The sequence below is a fragment of the Bos grunniens genome, chromosome 9, assembly GCF_055505025.1.
Source record: "Bos grunniens cultivar Pamir isolate PY7600 chromosome 9, Bosgru_T2T1.0, whole genome shotgun sequence".
Classification (NCBI taxonomy): domain Eukaryota; kingdom Metazoa; phylum Chordata; class Mammalia; order Artiodactyla; family Bovidae; genus Bos; species Bos grunniens.
Window position 1 is genome coordinate 85441779 of NC_141173.1, and position 15284 is coordinate 85457062.

The 15284-nt window shown below is 41.0% G+C and overlaps 1 protein-coding gene across 11 annotated transcripts in view; it reads left to right on the forward strand.

Moving 5' to 3' along the window:
• The first annotated feature begins 11504 nt into the window (after positions 1–11504).
• Positions 11505–15284, forward strand: part of STXBP5 (syntaxin binding protein 5) — a 159507-nt gene continuing 155727 nt past the window's right edge. For all 11 annotated transcript variants that reach the window (XR_015132471.1, XR_015132473.1, XR_015132474.1 and 8 more), the window contains exons 1-2: positions 11505–11700; positions 12946–13043. Coding sequence is in view for 6 of the 11 variants with exons in the window: in XM_086316630.1 (XP_086172756.1) it covers positions 11548–11700; positions 12946–13043 (251 nt within the window). In the remaining 5 variants the exon portion in view is untranslated. The remainder of the gene's footprint in view (positions 11701–12945; positions 13044–15284) is intronic.

The window sequence follows — 15284 nt, forward strand, 5'->3', positions numbered from 1 at the left end:
GGTGGGAAACTACTGGAAGAGGTTGAGTACCCACAGACATACTCTGACTTACATTTAAATTGATCACTTTTTTAAGAATAGATGCTGCTGCTGCTGCTGCTGCTAAGTTGCTTCAGTCGTGTCCGACTCTGTGTGACCCCACAGACGGCAGCCCTCCAGGCTCCCCTGTCCCTGTGATTCTCCAGGCAAGAACACTGGAGTGGGTTGCCATTTCCTTCTCCAATGGATGAAAGTGAAAAGTGAAAGTGAAGTTGCTCAGTCGTGTCCGTGAATTTGGTATATACTGAAAAAATCCAAGTGAAAATTATTCTGGCCTGGACTAAAGCATGAAGTTGGAAATTGTGAGAACTGGTCAAATTCCTAATACATGAATATTCTGTAAAGAAAGTTTTGATGGGGTTTTTTTGGTAAACTTGAAATAGAGTTATGTGGTATGTGTGGGTGTGTGGTGGGGGCAGGTAGGGAAGCAGATGATCCAAGATGACTTATGTGGTCCTGTACATCTGGGTGGACAGTCACCATTTACAGACAATTATGAGGGATATAAACTGTAGATTGTGGCTGGAAGTGAAGAATTCAGTTTGGACACTAAAATTTTAGATGTCTTTTGAATATTCAAGTGGCAATGTCAAGAGGCATATATGAATCACATATGGAGTTCAGGAGAAAGGTTTGAAACAGACATACAAATCTGGGAGTTATCAATGTTTAAATAATGGTGAAGTCACAGGAACAGAATAAGATCACCTAGAGAGTACTTATAGACATCCACAGAAATTGATTTGAATAAAATCCTAAAAGATGATGCTGTTAAAGTGCTGCACTCAATGCGGCAGCAAATCTGGAAAACACAGCAATGGCTATAGAACTGGAAAAGGCTAGTTTTCATTCCAATCCCAAAGAAGGCAATGCCAAAGAATGTTCAAACTACTGCACAACTGCACTCATTTCACATGTTAGCAAGGTAATGCTCAAAATCCTTCAACAGTATATGAAACTGACTTCAACAGTATATGAAACAAGAACTTCCAGATATACAAGTTGGATGTAGAAAAGGCAGAGGAACCAGAGATCAAATTGCCAACATCCATTGGATCATAGAAAAAGCAAGGAAATTCCATAAAAACATATACCTCTGTTTCATTGACTATGTTAAAGCTTTTAACTATGTGGATCACAACAAACTGTAGAGATTTCTTAAAGAGATGGGAATACCAGACCACCTTACCTGCCTCCTGAGAAATCTGTATGCAGTCAAGAAGCAACAGTTAGAACTGGACATGGAACGATGGATTGGTTCAAAATTGAGAAAGCACTACATCAAGGCTGTATATTACCCTGCATATTTAATTCATATGCAGAGTACATCATGCAAAATGCCAGACTGGATGAAGCACAAGCTGGAATCAAGATTGCCTGAAGAAATATCAACAACCTCAGATATGCAGATGATACCACCCCAATGGCAGAAAGTAAAGAGAAATTAAAGAGCCTCTTGATGAGGGTGAAAGAGGAGAGTAAAAAAAAAAACTAGCTTAAAACTCAGCATTCAACAAACTAAGATCATGGCATCTGGTCCCATCACTTCATGGCAAAGAGATGGGGGAAAAGTGGAAACAGTGACAGGTTTTATTTTCTTGGGCTCCAAAATCACTGCAGACAGTGACTGCAGCCATGAAATTAAAAGACACTTGTTCCTTGGAAGAAGTTATGAAGAACATAGTGTATTAAGAAGCAGAGACAAAAATAAAAAAAGAAGCAGAGACATCAGTTTGCTGACAAAGGTCCATCTAATTAAAGCTATCATTTTTCCAGTAGTCATGTATGGATGTGAGAGTTGGACCATAAAGAAGGTTGAGCACTGAAGAATCTATGCTTTCTAATTGTGGTGCTAGAGAAGCCTCTTGAGAGTCCCTTGGACATCAAGGAGATCATACCAGTCAATCCTAAAGGAAATCAGTCCTGGATATTCATTGGAAGGACTGATGCTGAAGCTGAAGCTCCAATACTTTGGCCAACTGATACAAAGAGCTGACCCATTGGAAAAGGCTGATTCTGGGAAAGACTGAGGGCAGGAGGAGAAGGGGGAGACAGAGGATGAGATGTTTGGATTATACCACTGACTCAATGGACGTGAGTTTGAGCAAACCTCAGGGAATAGTGAATGACAGGGGAGCCTGGCATGGTGCAGTCCATGGGGTTGCAAAGAGTCAGACACGATTTAATGACTGAACAACAACAATTTCAATGTATGTGACAGGTTTTGAGCTAAGAACTTTGTATGGTTTTTTTCTCATCTTACAACCCTTTACTTGGGTTTTCTTTTACATATGAGGAAATGAACACTCAGTTAGCAGTCTGACGTAACCTAGCTAGTGACACAATCTAGGTATGCCTGCCTCTGTGGTAGAGTCCTCTCTGCTCTGCCAGGACATAAGGAACAGGAAGACAAGAGTGAGTATCAGCTCTATATGTCTGAATACTGAAGGAGGCATAGAATTTCCCAAGTAGGCTACCCAGTAACACAAAATTATCACCAGATGGGCACCTCTGCTTTAAGTTTAAACTGCAGTGAGAGGCTTCTTAAAGGAAACCACTAGGCTGGTGAACCACGATAATGCTATCATGGAACTTCCTTCTCAACTTCCTGAATTTAACAAACTCTCGCATCATGAAGTAGCAGAAAATTTCTTGTTTAAGAGCAGATTAAGAGGCAGACACTGCAGAGGAATGCATGCATCAGTGTAATGCACTGCATCATAGGCAAGCTGTGGATTACTAAGGTTAGATGCTCTTGCAGGACACTGGACAAATCCTTCATTAAGTCACAGGAGAGACACCTCATGACTGAAAACTGAATGTGAATCATTTAAAACAGCACAGAGACAGAGGCTATTACTCAACAATAGATCTGACCCATGGTGTTACTAAAATCCTTATAGCATTGCTTTAATCCTCACAAAGAAAAAGTTTCTTGGTTGACCGGTAGTCTCAAACTTGATCTTGCTTCCACTGGCCTCACGGAAGTGCAGTCATTCAACTGCTAAATATAACATGGAGCATCATGCCTCTGTCTTCCTACAGGCCTGGGCTGAAAGTAATCATCACTTATTTTACCTCTACAGAAATCAAAAGAGGTTCATCTCTCCATGTTGAAGTGTGAACAGGAACTAACCTATGTGCTCAAGGGCTTCCACGTAACCTAGTTAGGAAGCCACACCTTGAGGTTACACCCTCTTTATGGTTATGAGGAAACCAAGGAAGAGACGTTGTGTTTTGGGCCCTGCTGAACAAGATTAAGTCTTGGCAAAAATATTTAGGTCATGCTGGTCTGGATGAAACCTAGTCAGAGGTTTTGGATGAATAATAGGGAACTGAGTGATTCTAGGGTCTTTCCTCCTCCACCCTTCATGTTTCCCAACCCCAGGTGTTGCTTCCACAGAAACCCATCCTCTGGCACAAGGTACCATGATGATAAGTACATACCCAATGGGAGGGCATTATTAGTGTGGAGAGTTTGAAATGATATACAGTAATAATCCTCAGGAGAATCAAAAGATGCTTTCGGCATTGAGGTTTGTCATTCCTTTTAGGGATTTTGCTTCTTTATCACTGAACTGCCATCTTATTGAGTGCCATAAGCAAGTTCATCGTGTTTGTATTTCCCATAACGCTCAGCAAAGTACCTGTCACCAACTGGGTACAGAGCAAATCTTGGTGAAATGAATACCAGTCATCACCCTGATGCAGATAAACACAAGCACCAGGATTCGGACTCCTGATCCTGTCTTCTGTAAACTGCGCTAGGGCAGCACTCTTCTGTGTCTCCCTTGCTCTATAGACTTTAAACATTTTGTGTCCTCAACATCATGATTATTATCTCTCTGGATGTATTTATGAGCCAGGAACAAACAGAACTAAACCACTACAGTGTACATAATCATGTTTCTTGTCCCTTCCCTGTGAAAAGTATTCTTTGTTTGTGCTTCCAGGCTGTTCACTTTTTTTTTTTTTTTCCCCCTGATTAACTGAAAATATTAGGTGAGTGTCAGAGAGAAGGGAGTAGATGCTGTGATACAAGAACATGTCTAAGCAGATTGAGGAAGGGGGAATTTGGAGACAGTGAGTAAGCTATCCAGCAAAGGCTAGGATTTCTAAGGAGACAGGGATCTGGGGTACTGGAAAAACTGCCATGAGGTGGGGAACAGTAGCGGGGCATGTATAAATAGGTGAGGAGCATGTCCTGTGCTAACTGTTTTACCTTCCATCAAAGTTTGTCTTAAGAAATCATTCAAGAAAGATCGAATTCCAAGGCTTCAAGAGCTAGGGATGTGTAACATTTTGGTGTACTGACGTGTTAGTAGGTTATTTAATGGGATTCCCAGGTGTCCCATTTGTGTGTGCATGTTGGGCGGGGGGACCATAGTTGGAGACAGGGGACAGGTGAGGTGGAGAAGAACAAAGCAGTGGGGTCGAGGATGGAACAAAATATTAACTTTAACTGCTTTTCAAAGCTTACTCAGTTTCTACATATTAAAAGTGATTAATTGCATAAAGTACAAACTTTATGGTTAGCTCTTCAGTCCACAAATCAAATACGAGACGTTATTTACAGTAAGATTTAAAACCTAAAATAAGATACTATAATTAAAAATTCTAGAAGCATTATTTTTCACCTCAAATATGGTCCCATTGTAGGACTATCATTCCCATGGTAGAAAGATTATATAATTAGAAATATTATAGAAATACAATATTATAGAAATATTTAGAAATATGTATAAATATATAATAAATATTTATACTATTTATATTATATAAGTATATATAATAAATAAATATTTCAAAATATATTTCTAGAAATAGAAATATTATGTAATTATAATGTATTATAATTTGAAATATATTAGAATTTATTGAGGACCTGATTGCTCAGTTTCTAATTTTAAAGAATCTGACAGTATTTCTCTCTTATATTTCTGAATGCCTCACATTTTCTGTTTAAGTGCTTATTTGGTTCAATTTGTATTGTTTTGCACTTCCCTTGAACTTCCGTTCAGTTCAGTGGCTCAGTCGTGTCCAAATCTTTGTGACCCCATGGACTGCAGCATACCTAGCTTCGCTGTCCATCACCAACTCTCGGAGCTTGCTCAAACTCATGTCCATCGAGTCAGTGATCCAACCATCTCATCCTCTGTCATCTCCTTCCCCTCCTGCCTTCAGTCTTTCCAAGCATCAGGGTCTTTTGCAATGAGTCAGTTCTTTCCATCAATTAGCCAAAGTATTGGCACTTCAGCTTCAGCATCAGTCCTTGCAATGAATAGTCAGGACAGATTTACTTTAGGACTGACTGGTTGGATCTACTTGCAGTCCAAGGGACTCTCAAGAGTCTTCTCCAACACCACAGTTCAAAAGCACTACTGTGGGCAAGACTCCCTTCAAAGAAATGGAGTAGCCCTTATAGTCAACAGAAGTTTGAAATGCAGTACTTAGGTGCAATCTCAAAAACAACAGAATGATCTCTGTTCACTTCCAAGGCAAACCATTCAATATCACAATAATCCAAGTCTATGCCCCAACCACTAATGCCAAAAAAGCTGAAGTTGAACGGTTCTATGAAGATCTACAAGACCTTCTAGAACTAACACCCCCAACAGATATCCTTTCATCACAGGGGACTGGAATGCAAAAGTAGGAAGTCAAGAGATACCTGGAGTAACAGGTAAGTTTGGCCTTGGAGTACAAAACGAAGCAGGGCAAAGGCTAACAGAGTTTTGTCAAGAGAATGCACTGGTCATAGCAAACACCCTCTTCCCAACAACACAAGAGAAGACTACACATGGACATCACCAGACGGTCAATACTGAAATCAGATTGATTATATTCTTTGTAGCGAAGCTGGAGAAGCTCCATACCATCAGCAAAAACAAGACCAGCAGCTGACTGTGGCTCAGATCATGAACTCTTATTGCAAAATTGAGGCTTAAATTGAAGAAAGTAGGGGAAACCACCAGACCATTCAGTTCAGTTCAGTTCAGTCACTCAGTCGTGTCCGACTCTTTGCGACCCCATGAATCACAGCATGCCAGGCCTCCCTGTCCATCACCAACTCCAGGACTTCACTCAGACTCACGTCCATCGAGTCAGTGATGCCACCCAGCCATCTCATCCTCTGTCGTCCCCTTCTCCTCCTGCCTCCAATTCCTCCCAGCATCAGTCTTTTCCAATGAGTCAACTCTTCGCATGAGGTGGCCAAAGTACTGGAGTTTCAGGTATGACCTAAATCAACTCCTGATTAATTACTGATCAATTTTCTTTCCCTTGAACTTACTGATCTTTGTCTAGGCACTTTTGTATTTAGTTTAATGATAATCTTACAAATAATATTAAATAGTAATAGAGGTGATCCATGGAATAATGAAAGCTCATTAATATCTGCCTAATCTATTTTTCTAGAAAGGCCAGAGCTTGACAAAGAAGATCACAACATAGTGGATCCTGCTTGTTCCCAGACAAGGCTTGTTTATTTAGCTGATGATATTTGTCCAGTTCATGCAGGCACAAATGGTAACTGGAAATTCTCCAGAAGTCATAAATGTGGAAATTAAATTGCAACACCAGTCTTCTAAGTGCTCAGGCTGAAAACGGGGGCATTATCCTTCCCTTTTCTCTTTTTCTGATACCCTCCCTCATTCTGTCAGCAAATCTTGGCTCTACCATTAACATATAATTCAAAGTCAGACCCTTTCTCACAGTAACCACTACTTTTAACCTTTCCAAGCCACCATTTGCTTGCTGGGCTACTGCAGTAGCCTGTTAACTGTAGGCAGAATTGTGAGTATAAACTAAAAAGGGCAGTGAAAAATGGCTACACTATCTCTACATTCCTTTACATTTGGGGCAGGTTGTACCTAAATTTCTGACCAGAATATTTGATTGCAAGAATCAGAAACCTATTAGAACTCATGAACACAAAGAAGGAAAGTATTGCCAGATTTCCCAAGGAATAAGGATTGGGAACTGGAAAGTCAGGAATGGAGACTTTCCACCTCACTAGAGTCACTTCTCTGGTATAGTTTGTGTGTCTGCTTGGTTCTCCTAGGTTCCACAGATGTCTGGGAACTCTCAGCTTTAATCCCAGCTCTACATGACTTCTTAGTAGAAGACTAATTAGCATCTTTATGACTCAATTCCAGATTCCCAGAAGAAGGTGATCTCTTGGTTTGGCTTACTTCAGGTGTGTCTGCCTTTGAATCAATCAGTTTTGACCAAGACACATGGTCATGCAATCAAAACAGAGGTGCCCAGTTCTAGCATTTCAGCAGGGCCTAGGGGACCCATTCAGAAAAGGGGGCGTGAACCAGGCAAACTAACTAATTAACATCTCTACTGCAATTTACGGATAATTTAAATTCAATATTCTGTTAAATGGTGTAGTGAATCAATTATTGTCACGCACACATCCTTTGGGACTCAGTAAATGAAAATTAAGTCAATACAAATGAATGCTTAGCAGGTGAGGTAAAGTTTGTCTACCTTCCAGAAAGCTTTTGCCAATAACATAATTTCTTTTTAAAATATTTATTTTCAGTTTCTACTTTATTCTTATCAATCAGTATCCAGCTGCCCCTGTGAGACCAATAACAGGGCCTTTGTTAGCCTGGTAGCCTATAAACAAGATAATGAAGATGGGCAGATTCAGGAATGTTATGAATTCTTGGTCTTTGGCCTTTCGTGACAAATAATTGAATAAGCTGCCTTTCCTTCTATGTATCAATTATTTTTTTACCTTTTAATTTCTATTGAATTAACTGAGTATTGCTTAGAGCTGTCCTAACTCAGCTAAATGTATTAATAATACAGCTATTTATAATTTGTCAGTAGTATTATATTATTATGTCATCATTTCCTGGTCCCTTCTTCAATAAGCAGGTAAGAAAGAACTCCATTTGGGAAAATATCATAGAAAGCCATTGAATTCTCCCAAAGGCAGAAAGCTATTCAATTGTTTGGAATTGATACACTGAGTCGTTCCAGCAAACAAAACAAGAATAAATAAATAAAATTTTGTTGTGAGATTACTATGGGTAAAACTATCCCATATGCTAAATTTTTAAATGAATAATATAAATTATTGATTTTTTAGTCATTTTTATTGTAAAATTTAAATTTCTAATTAATTTTAATTTTAAAATAAAATCCTAATTTAAAACCAATTGACTAGTTGAAACTGATACAAAATGAGTTTGAGGATCTCATATTTTATCTTTGCCATCACAAAAGTAGATATTTGGGAGTGTTGTTGCTTTTTACCTAACAGAATTCTAGATATGTCTCTGAAACAGGAGAAGATGGATTGCAAGTGTACAAAGCTAACCTACAGTAGCAGATATGCTCAATATTCACCCTAAATTGTTTAAAGTTTACATGTCCTCTAGGAACCAAAGTTTTGAGAATGTCAGGATGAGCTCATAATCTGATGAGAGAGATGAAGTGTAAAAATCAACACAAAAGTTGATTTTTCCAAAAGTCCTCGCCCCTTAAATTGGTGGGGTACTGGCCTAACCTGGTGATTTGTTGAAGTCCCTTTCTCCCCAAGGACCCTGATAGTAGTTTTTCCATTTTACTGTGTGTACCTAATTAGTGCAAACTTTACATTTTTCTTCCCCAGTTTATCCTCCAAAACCCAAGGAAGAAGGTAGTATTAATCTCATTTTACACATGAGGAATCTGACCCTTAGGAAAAGTAAGGAATTTGTCCAGGGTTGCCCATATTACCAAGGTCTGGATTGAAATCTATGTCTGGCAGACAACAGAGTCTAGGATTTTTCCACTATACCACAAAGCCTCTCGGCAAGACATTGTCCCTTCTCCAAAGAGTTTCATAATCCAGTGATGACAAATCATCCAACAGATATAATTTTCAAACTAGGTGAAAAGGTGGATCATAAAATTCTGTGGGGAAGTGATCTCTCTGTTTTGCAATTTACTCCTATGGAGATATACCTATTTTTTAAAAGGTCTCCAGGTAATTCTGACCATCTCCCAGCTGGCTTCTAATGCTTTTCTCCCTCCTCTTCACCTAGCCAACTCCTTCTCACCTGGACTCAACTATGATGAGTTCCCCATCTTGGAGGCCTTCTGCTGCCTTCTCTACCCTCTTCAGTCCTTCTCTTGCATGATTCCCTCAATGAACTCATCACATTGTTTCACAATTATTTATTTACTTGAGGTTTGCTCCCATTTGACTGGGGAGCTCGTTGAAAGCTTTGAGTCTTCAATACCTAGCAAAGTGTTTGACACTCAAAAAATGTGTTTCACAGAACTAAATCAGTAAACAAAATTTTCAGAGCCACTTAGAAATGGCCTGAAAAAAATCTTAAAACTTGTTTTTATCGCTGGTTACGCCTAGTGAATTAACTAGGTAATTCAATAAATATTCAATAAATATTAAATTCAATACATATTAAAACAAATTTATAGGTTTCCAGTGAGAGCGTTCTTGGATGCGGAAGCTCCAGAGTACTACATTTCCCGAAATTCCTGAGGCTCAGCCGCCACTGGTTTGTTGACTGTTCTTGACTGCCTGTCATTTCAACCAATACACTGATGAGAATTTCCCTGCACCGGGCGGGAGGCGACCAATCATAAGGAAGAGGGCGGGCACTTCTGATTTGTGCTCAGAAAACCCTCTATAACTTAGAAGCGTCAGGGGCTGGGAGTTGCTAGCTTTGGAAGAGTGTGCTTCTTCCCACTCCCACCTCACGAATTAGAATTCGTCTTTATGGGTTTCCAACTTTTTCTTTACGTTTTTCCTAGTTTCCACTCCTTCCTAATCAGTACCTCTGCTTCCCATCCACCTTTCCGTGTTAAACTCACTCTCCGGAAAAGGTAACAGCAGCATGAATCTATCTTTTCAAACTTGAGCTAGACATCTGTCTGTGAGCATCCAAGTGAGATTGTGACAGTGAAGCAATGGAAAGATTCGAGCGAAAACTTCCTTCTTTCCCCTTTTCTCCTTGCAAGAGTGAAGAAGCTACTGGAGATTGCTTAGTGGACAACAGGATTACAGGACGGACCGAAGATTTCTGAAATGAGTGCCCGCGCTGTTTACTTCCCTCCCTCATCTCCACCACCTTAGCGTGCGGACTGAATCCAGGGCTGGTGTGTCACTGGTTGGGGCAGACACCCAGCCCTGGAGCCGGTTCCCTTTGGCAGCCTATCCCATTCTAGCAGCTACCTGCCAGGTCCACGCTTTCATCCTACCAATAGTAAGAGCTTCAGGAAAGAATTCAACTCCTTTCCTAGTACCTTTCTAAGTCTGTCATACTCTTGCCACAGAAATAACCGTTGTCTAGACGCTCTTTTTCCAAAATTCAAATCCAAATCAATCCAAAACAAAGACCATCAATAAAGCAGCAACAATCATTGTGCAGCCAGCAGCCGGGAGTGTGTGCCTCGTTAAAGGGTGAGAATATAAACCCTCGCTTTAATGACCAATTTTGAAATAAAGGTTTCCTGCTGCTTGGTACTCATCAACATTTTTACTACCCCAGCTGCAGGAGAAGCAGCTGCATCCACTGGCAGGGCGATTGAGATGGGAGAAATTTAGCCACGGTCTGGGATTTTCGCAGAGGATAATTTGAGCCCCAGCTCCACTCCGACGGCGGAGGGGGGGCGGGTACGCGCGGTGCGCATGCTCAGCAGCCCGGCTCCGCCGAGGCCCAGCTGCCGCCACCGCCGCGGCCAGCGCTGTAACCGCGGCTGCCGCTGCTGCTCGGAGCGGGCGTTGGTGCCCTGTGCCGAGGCGCCCTGTCAGGCGGGAGGGAGCGGCCGGGCGGGACCGCGGACGGCGGCGACGGCGGTGCCTGAGGAGGGCAGCCGGGGCTTTGAAGGAGCGAGGGCGGGCCGAACCAGCCGCGGAGAAGCGAGGCAGAGGGCGCGGGGACCCACCCCGGCGTCCTGCGTGCGATGCCCGGCGGGCAGCGGCGCTGAGCGGCAAGGAGGCCGAGCGGCGAGCGCGGACGGAGAGCCGGCGACCCCCGGGAGAAAGAGGAGGAGGAGGAAGCTGATCCGGAGCGGGAGGAAGCGCTGAGGGACTGCGGGGGCCCGGGCGGGCGACGAGCGGCGGGGCCGCGGGCCATGGACGCGGCGGCGGCGGGGGCGAGCCGGGGCGGCGGCGCGGCGCAGAGTCAGCCCGCCGCCAGGTGAGGCTGGGCGGCGCGGGCTCGGGGCGCCGCCGCCACTGCTGTGCCGCCGGGCCGCGGAGCGAGGCGGCGGCGGCGGCGGCGGCTGAAGCGGCGGCCTCGGAGCGAGAGGGGTCGCCGGCGGGGCTTCTGGTCGCCGCTGCTCTCTCTCGTCGTCGCAGCATTTCCTGTTCGGATTATCTCTCGCTTCTCCCCAGCTGCCTCCTTCCCCTCACACTCCCACTCGCGCCAGCTCCTCTGCGTCCTCGGTCGAAGCTGCTCTCGGCCCGGGCCGGTTCCCCAGCGCCTGGGGACGCCCCTTACCTCGGCTCCCGGGGTGCGAGGGAGCCCCGCCGCGACCATGAGGAAATTCAACATCAGGAAGGTGCTGGACGGCCTGACCGCCGGCTCGTCCTCGGCCTCGCAGCAGCAGCAGCAGCAGCAGCACCCACCTGGGAACCGGGAGCCCGAGATCCAGGAAACGCTCCAGTCCGAGCACTTTCAGCTCTGCAAGGTGAACGGAGCGCGCAGCCCCGCGAAAATTGGGGTCGTTCTAGGGGCACCTCGGGCTTTAAGCCCGAGTGCCAGGGTTAGAACGCCAATAATACTCAGTACCGCGAATAAAGGGCTTGCTCCCACAGCACACATTTGCTTGGTGGGCTATTTTGGAGATTGACATCATCTTACTCCTCTTTTAGTTGATTTTCACATGCGGCAATCATTTCAGGATTGCTTCCAACATACTGACCTTTAATTCGTATTCTTAATCAACAACTTTTATATTCAAGCATTCTGATAGATCTTTCACCGACTTCCAAGTTTCCTTTGGGAACAGTGTCTAACGAATATTGTTTATGAAAAAGCTAGACGTGTTCAACTGGATGTTGGCTCATTTTCACCTTAAAATGTGGTAGGAGACTTCACATATGAAATCACAGGGTCTTGTTAGCCTTGTGTTTGGTGGAAAAGTTAGAAGTGGAATTTTTGCCTATTAATGGTACGGCAATTGCCATAGTGATGTGTAATTCAGAAAGAATGATGCAGCGAATTAATTCACCAGCTGCTCAGTGAGAAATACAAACTTGTGTCTGTATTAATACCTGGCTTCTTCATAAATACCAGGCGTTCGTAAGTCAGAGTTTAAGTGTGTATTATACTTTTTGCTTCAGTATCCTAAAATTAAGGATTTAATACCAAGATGCAAAAATAGATGCTGTATTTATTTTCCTTCTGTTACGGTTGCAACATGATGAAATAGATTTTTGCTAATTCCTTTGCTGAATCCTTAATTAAGACAGCATTTTCGTAAACGTACTTGCATTTAACATAGAAATAAAGTAAGGATGAAGTTATCACACTTGAAATAAGCATGAATTGCATTTTTAAATGAATTTATAGAATTTTTTTACCACTGCCAACTTTAATAATTTGTTCTCAGACATAATAGTAAAAAGAACGTTAAATTTTTTTCTAAAGAGTACCTCTGTGATGAGAAAGTAGAAATGTAACACTGGGATCGATTTTCTTTTTTTTTTTTTTTTTTTGGTTTCAGTTTTTACTTGCAGAAGTTTTTATGTGATGTAGAATTCATAGTTTTCATAGTGTTTTTTTTTTTTAAATAGCAGTGCATGTATGTGTGTTTTGTTTCAGTTATAATAGGTTCTTAATTGGTTCTAGGTTCTAATGTCTCTGTTGACTTTTCTGTTTTAAAACTTTGCTTCCTGCCCTGGTTGCTGTGATGTCACTTGCCTATGCCTAGACTGTTCGCCATGGATTTCCCTATCAACCCTCAGCCCTGGCCTTTGATCCTGTACAGAAGATCCTGGCAGTGGGAACACAGACTGGTGCTTTAAGGCTGTATCCTTTCATTTAAGTGAACTTTTCCCCAGTCATTCTCTATTGCTGATTAGTTGCTTTTCCTGTGTAATTCCAAAGAAATGGTATGATCAGGTATTAACGTGAAATCCTGTGGTTGTGTTTTTCCCCGGGATTATACACACGAAAGGTTGTGTGTTGCCTTGTTGTGTCTTGACTCTCAATTTATACATCGCTAAAAACATGTAAAAAGAGTTCTAAAGGTTTGCGATAATAATTACTGTCTTTGCGAGGAGGTAGAAGTTTCTAAGGGGAAATATATCTGCTTATGGTAGTGGTCTATTGAACAGACTGTTGAGGATGAAGCTTAAGGACAATTGTACAAGGCATATTTTATTTGCTTTTTAAAAATATTGTTCATAGTAGATGTTCCAGTTATGACCTATTTATTATTCTATTGAATTAGAAATTGAATTTGAATTTGTTTCTGACCCGATCATCTAGAAAAATTAGAAAACAACTGTAAATTTTATATAGTTACGAAGTGTTGCTGTTTTCTTAGTATAATGCAAATAGAGAGGTATACTATCTTGATATGTTTTCCTGTCATGATCTACATTTGTGATGTATATGTAAATACTGTGAGGTTAACTGTACTCTTAAGTATTATAGAGAAATTTTTCCTGGTTATGCATGAACTATAATTTTATCATAGCATGTTTTTCCAAATATCTATTCATTCTTCAAGATCATTTTTTCAGCCTGAACAATGGAGAATATTTAACAATTCCTCTCAAACTATTTAAACTTGAAGTAAAATTGTGTTTACACTTACTGTGGCATTCACCTACATTGCCCTTATTTTTAAACTTAAGATTTTAAAAAGAAAATGCTTTGTTATAGGAAGCAGGGTATCTGCTTCCTATATATTAGTGAAGTAATGTGTTGGTAATAAATAGCAAAAAAACACCAGATAATAAACAGAGACACAAGGAACTGTGCTCTCCACATTTTAGATTTATCTGCCTCCTGAGAAGAGGGAGGGGGTGGGAAGCTTGCCTTTGATTTAACATGTATCTTGCATTTCCTTACCTTTCAAAGTCTTCATTTCAAGGTAGGGCTATATATGGTATCAGGATATGCCTCGTTTCCTTTGTGATTAATGTGCTATGTTCCAAATGCTTATAAAAGTTTTCCTTGAATTGTGTTACTAAGTTAAGACTATCACTCATAGTAAATATCAATAGTACTCTCATACCTAGTAAAATGGTAATATCTGACCAGGCTAGATCTCAGTTTGTGAGTTTCTAAGACAGTATGTCTAAATGGTTCTTGCCCAAATATCTAGTTGATACTGAAGTATTTTTTACTTCATTTGTTTAGATATTCCTATATCCAGTGATCAATACCTTTCTAGTCTAGGATTCCTGTTTTAGTCTTGTGCAGATGGGACTTAAATTTTGGCAGTGTGGGTACTAGTTGTCCAGCACAGCTCTGTGTAGTGACAAAAGTAGTGTGTTGTTGGATCTAGATGGACTGTTTAGAATGAAAAGCAATTTTTTTTGTTCCCCAAAAGAGTATCACCTGGACTCAAAGGGGGAAAAATGTGGAACTACATTAGTTATTTTTAGATTATTTTGGTTTTCTTTTCAGTGGGTTTAATTTTTACTATTTTCCCAATTGAGACCCAATGTGTTCTCAATTTTTTTATGTACATAACTGTTTTAACAGCCAGTCTGCTCCTTTTATTACTTAATATAATAAGTACTGCAAGCAAGGCTGACTTTATAAAACCAAGTATTTTTCTTAAACAAGACTTTTTATCCCTAATGCATTTGAGTAATTAGCATATTAATACACAAAGGGAGAGGTTAAAGAGTTAGGCCTAATGTTAATTGCCAAATGACAGCAGGGATCAGGTGTACAAAATCATCACTTATATCAGTCTTTTGCTTTTGTACATGTTTAAATAGTTAAATACTATATGAAAAGTAAACCTATAATTTACATTTACACCTAATTTTTTAGAACTTTTCTTACTATATTTAGAATGAAATTAAGAAAGGAATTTATCAAATATATTTCTGCTTTCTCTTTTATGAGATTTACATGAACATTCCAGAGTGATAAATTGGTTTGCCTACCAGTAATAACACCTAGTCATTCCTCCTGTTAAGTTTAGGTAGAAGATAAGCTCATGAGCTTTATTATGGCTTTGATTTGTAGAAAGTGACTAAGATCTTTTTATTCTTATATAATTTCTACCATATGTGGTTTAAAATT